The 5,390-nt window shown below is 60.4% G+C and overlaps 1 protein-coding gene across 1 annotated transcript in view; it reads left to right on the top strand.

Annotated features, from left to right (window-relative positions):
* Positions 1 to 5,390, top strand: part of MYOM3 (myomesin 3) — a 38,829-nt gene continuing 33,439 nt past the window's right edge. Inside the window, exons 1-4 of the mRNA XM_004679380.2 lie at positions 1 to 161; positions 382 to 462; positions 1,005 to 1,164; positions 1,771 to 1,928. Of these exons, the coding sequence (XP_004679437.1) occupies positions 1 to 161; positions 382 to 462; positions 1,005 to 1,164; positions 1,771 to 1,928 (560 nt within the window). The remainder of the gene's footprint in view (positions 162 to 381; positions 463 to 1,004; positions 1,165 to 1,770; positions 1,929 to 5,390) is intronic.

Here is a 5,390-nt window from a genome sequence, read left to right as displayed (position 1 = left end):
ATGACTCTGCCCCACGGCCCTGGAGGTGTGGGGGAGCCCCGGCCCCCCCAGGCTGTGGAGGTCCACACGCGGGAACACCGCCAGGAGGAGGAGCAGAAGGAGGAGCGGCAGCACAGCCTGCACATGAGTTCCTCGGTGCAGAGGCGGACCTACCGCAGCAGGTGGGCCTGGGGACCCCCGCCACACCCCTGGGGCTGCCCTCGTCTGAGGTGGGGGCTCAGTCCTGATTTCTGGCTACCTGGTCTGAGGTGGAAGGTAAAACCCTGCCCTCTGCAGACCCCAGGCTGAGGCCGAGGGTGTGGATGCAGCCCTCATCTCGGGGCGCCCCCACCCAGATCCTAGCCCGCCCTCAGGCACCACTGACCCCCTTTTCCCGGGCAGTGAGGAGGAGTACCAGTTCAGCGCTGCAGACTACGCCCTGGCAGCCGCCCTGGCCCTCACCGCCTCGTCAGAGATGACTCGGTAAGCAGGTGACCTTTCTGGAAAGCCCCGAGCTGCAGGAGCCATCCTGCCCAATCCCCGCCTCGCAACTGGGCTGCAACACGGAGAAAGAGCTGCCCCAAGTCGCAGGTCTAGAATGACGAGCTTGACCCAGGGTCAAGACCAGCGCTGTGTGACCCCGCTCTGGGTGGGTCCTTAGGAGGGTGGGGTCTCCCATGGGAGAGGTGGGGTCTGCCCTTCCCCACTGGCTACATATAGTACGGGGGGCTGGGGAAGCGCAGGGCATCATCTGGTGACCAGCTCCATTTTGGGCACGTGTCCTGGGGCGGGAGGCCCCTGCCTGCAAAATCCAGGATGAAGGCCTGTCCGCTTGGCCACAGTGAAAGCAAGAGGAGTAAAGGTTTGTGACAGGGTCTTTCGAGCGACACCAACAGTATTTATTATGCACCTGCTGTAAGCAGGGCCCAGTCAGGGTTTTCTGGAAGCGCGAGGACAAAAGTTGCTCTGTCCTCAAGAAGCTTAAATGCACCAGGCGGTGCTGGGCCTGGCCTCTGTCACTGCAGGGAGGCCCGGCTGAGGCGCCAGACCTCCAGCGTGGAGCTGGAGCAACGTGGGCAGAAGAGGGTGGGCTTCGGCAACGACTGGGAGCGGACAGAGGTGGCCTTTCTGCGGACCCAGCGGCTGCTGCGCCAGAGACGCGACTGGAAGGCCCAGAGACAAAGGGTGAGGGGCTGGGGGGACCCTGGAACCTGGGCCCATCTGTGCCGCCCACCTCCCCAGGCCCCTACTAGACAGCCAGATAGCCAGAGAACCAGGCTGTGGGCTTCAACCTGGATTTGAGTCCCACCGCCCCCCTGCTCTAGCTGTGTGAACTGGGCCCCAGTTTTCCAATCTGTAAAATGGGTATGTGGCTGTCCAGGCTGGCAGTGTTGACTCTCCCTGGATCTAGAGCACAGACTCTCAGGCAGTGCTGCTCCTGACAGAAGTCAGGGGCCTGTAGCTGCCCTGGGGACCCCTTTCCCCAAGCAGCTCCCATGTTTTTTACACATTAATTCATTGAATCCTCTCTGCATCCCCACGGCAGGGGAGGGAAGCTTACTATCCCCAGGCTTGCCTAGGGCCTGCCAGCCAGTAAGTGGCAGAGTTCGGAAGCCACGCTGGCTGGTTCTAAAGCCCAGACCCTGCCCACTGCGCCACCCTACCTGCCACTCAGCTGCCATGAAGGGGGCTCCGGCCACTGGCTCTGACTTCAGCCTGGGTGTCAGGGAGAAAGGTGACAGCAGCGGAGGTGCCCTGGCTGGAAGGACTCACAGCCCCTCCCCTCTCCAGACGGAGGAGAAGGTCCAGGAGGCCAAGGAGCTGAGGAAGCTGTGTTCGGGCCGGGGGCCCTGGTTCTGGATGCCCCTGCGCTCCCACGCAGTCTGGGAGAACACCACGGTCCTGCTAACCTGCACGGTCCGGGGCTCGCCTCTGCCCCAGGTCACCTGGTAAGCCCTGCAGCCCAGGAAGGGGCCCACCGCCTCCGTGCTCGCCCAACACCTCCCTTCAGGAGCCCAGTTCCTGCCTGAGAATTCCCCCTTGGAAAGGCTGCACAAGGCTCCCCCCAACCCCAGAGGAGCGGCAGCTGTGGAGAGGCTCAAGCTGGTTATTCTTAGTCGCTTTCCAGACAGCCTGGGCCTGGGAGACTGGGCGCCAGGAGCCAACACATATAAAAACATGATTCTGGTGGCATGGGACAGCTGCTGCTCTGAGCTGGTGGGCAGGGGAGCGGGGCGGGGCAGGGGCGCAGTTAGGGAGGGCAGGGCCCCTGTGGTGAGGAGGGGCCTGGAGCGGGACCTCTCTCCCTCTCAACTTAGGGTGCCAGGCCCATACCTTCTCTGGTCTCGGTTTCTTGTTCTATAGAATAGATCAAAGACTTTCTGTGCAGCTTGCTTGTGAGAGGAATTGAATGCCTCACCGATGTGGAGGTCCTGAGAACGTGAAGGGGCTGGGGACGCAGGCAGTGTCACCCCAGAGTAGAACCACAGCCGAATCTCAGGGTCTAGGCCTCGTGGGCAGGGGGCCGGGGAGTGGGGGCTGGGAGCAGGCATGGCTGCGCCAGGATCTCTGTTCTACCACGGGGAGGTGTGTCATCGTGCAGTTGAACCCGTTTACTGAGTGGTCCCTGGCTTCCCACTCTGAGAAACTTTAGGGATGAGGAAGGGATTTCAGCAACTATTATCAGGTACGTCATCTGTCCTGGCCCAGGATGGGGCACTGACGACGTGGAAATGAGCCAGACACAGTCACGTCCCCAGGACCCTCCACTCAGAAGAGAATCGCCAACATGGAGAAGCAGTGGTGGGTGAGATGGAGATGGGAGTGGAGGTGAAGAAGAGGAGGCTCCCTGGCCTGGTGCATCCAGGAAGGCATCCCGGAGGAAGTGACACATAGCCAGACCTGAATCTAGTAGGGAAGAGAAGGCAAGCTCTCAAGGAAAAAGCAAGTTCTCGTAGTCAAACCCATTTTACCTGAACCCAGCAATTTGGGCTCACGTGAGCTTTGAGCCACCCGTGAAGTACAGAATGTTAAGCCCATTTCACAGGAGAAGCTATCAAGGCTCAGAGAGGCAACGTGGCTTGTGTAAGGTCACACAGCCAGTGTAAGCCGCGATTCTAACTCTGGTCTCTCTCCTGCCGGTCCATAGCTCTTTCTACTGGCTACGGATCAAGAATGATCACTACAGCTGAAACTTAAAGCGCACGTAATGCTTCAGAAGTCAGGGAAATTGAAGGCACTCAGGAATGATCAAGAAAGGCATTTGAGGGAGCGGGTGCTGGGGCTGGTTCCTGCCAGCTGGCATTCATTCAAAAAAAGTGCCATGCACGCACCATGCTGGGCCCTGGGATTCTGGAGAACCCGAGGCAGACCCTCCCTGCATGCTGCTGGTCCCGAGGTCCGCCCCTAACAGCCAGCCGGGAAAGGGGGCGGTCAGCACCGCGGCTGGCCTGGCCTGGCAGCCCAGCCCTGCCCTGCCCCATCTTGCCTGCACTGAGGTCACATCTGAGGCATCACAGGAAAGCTTGTTGGGAAGGACTCTTGTTTTCCCCCTGCCACCAAGGTTACCACAACAGGGAGCTGAGCATCCCTGACAAGTGGGTGGCCCCACCCTCCTCCAGCCAGAGGGCTTAGGTGGCGCCAGCACACCTCGTTGTCCATCATCAGCCACCTCCGGCTCGCCAGGGTCGTCCTGGGGCTGCCTCTAGGGCTTTGCCCAGCCCTGGGAGAGACCCAGTGCAGAGGAAGAGCCTGGTCACAGCCTTGTCAGGTGAGTCCTTCGTGAGCACCTGTTGGGCACTTCCTGGATGCAAGGCCAACCCCAGGGCAAACTGGGCCACGCTGGCCGCAGCAGTGGGCCCTGGCCACGCCTCCACCCAAACCAGTCAGTCTCCAGACCAAGCAGCATTCCAAAAGAACAAGCAAACTGAAAGTCTGTGGGCAAACATTTCAATAAGTAATAAAAATCTCCCCTTTCGCGGGGCACGCGGTGCCAGGCTCTGGGCGGGGCGCTGGCCTCGGCTGTCTCGTTTGGTGCGTGCTGCTTTGTTATTGGCAGCCCCTTAGGGTCAGCCTCACAGCCCAGGCGTCCAGGGGCTCTTGCAGGCTGGAGGCTGAGGCCCAGAGAGGCCAGAGGGGAGCTGGTCTCCGCTGTCCAGGCTGCGCCCAGAGCAGCAGCTGCTGCTTTTACTCGGAAAGGCAAAGGCTGGCGAGGCTGAGGCATCTGGAATGTTCCTAACAGGTGTCGGGTGTCGGGGGCCTGACCTTGACGCCCAGATTAGACACTGCCCCCCTGCCATGAAAGACTCATTTGGGTTCCTTCCAGTGGGCCACTGTGTGGGGGCCCTGGAGATGTAGGTGCTGCTGTGTTTGGTTGTCTTGGAGACAAACAGTGTGGGGGAAGCTGGGTCCAAGGAAGGCCTCACAGAGGCCCCCGATGCCCACTCTTGCTGAGGGCTCCTCCTCCACCCCAGCCTCCCCCACAGGGGCAGACTAGCCATTCAGCAGCCTCATGAACACGGAGCCCAGAGCGGGGCCAGACTTGCCCGAGGCAACACAGCGAGAACCTGAGTCTCCTCGCTTTACACTTCCACCCCCAGCCCCGAATCCTTAGGCTTCCGGGTGCCACAGTGGACAGTGGACAGAGACATGACCACCCCACCGTCGAGTGCCCATGCAGGAAGAACAAGACTCTGAGATCACAGAAAACAAACGGCAGTGTCCAGGGCAGTGCCAGCAGGCTGCAGGGCAGGGCGATCCACTGGGTCACCCTTGGGAGTCACTGCATGCGTTTGAAAAGGGCCTTGCGAGGGTCTCGAGCCCCACCCTCTGCCCGAAATTCTGGGACACAGCCTGGGCTTGAATAAGGTCGTTTCTATCCCGTGTCAGAGTCTGGACGGGGCAGGCTGGGGGTGCTGCTGCTCAGCTCTGCCCCCACAGACTCCTCGGGGCCTCGCCGGCCCTCTCGCTGCAGGAGGACACAGCCCTGGACTTCGCGGCCTGAGGCAGTAGCCTTCACTGCCACGTCCTGGCCCAGGGCAGTGGGAGCAGCACCAGGGAAGGGGCAGAGGACACCGTCCGCATCGGCCGAGTGACACTTGTCCTTCCTTTCTGTTGGCAGACTTGAGGCTATGGCCATACCTGGCAGAAAGAGGCTAGGACATGTGGAGGAGTGTCGGGCTCAGCGATCTTTTCTGTCCCTTTAGAATAAGAGGAGAAAGGCTATTGGAGAGCAGTGCGCAGATTTCTTTTTTTTTTTTTAAAGGTTTTATTTATTTATGCATACAGAACTGGGGTACAGGTCAGAGGCTTAGGGACAGTGAGAGGATTCACCAGAGGCAGAGTGGGGAGCAGAACAGGCAGATGAGCGAAGTACATGGCTGAGGGGAGCAGCGGGAAGACAGGAGAGGTCT

This window comes from Condylura cristata, unplaced genomic scaffold (genome assembly GCF_000260355.1).
Source record: "Condylura cristata isolate star-nosed mole 26May11 unplaced genomic scaffold, ConCri1.0 scaffold00008, whole genome shotgun sequence".
NCBI classification, from domain to species: domain Eukaryota; kingdom Metazoa; phylum Chordata; class Mammalia; order Eulipotyphla; family Talpidae; genus Condylura; species Condylura cristata.
Note: the sequence above shows the minus strand (reverse complement) of the source record. Positions and strands in the feature narration are given on the sequence as shown.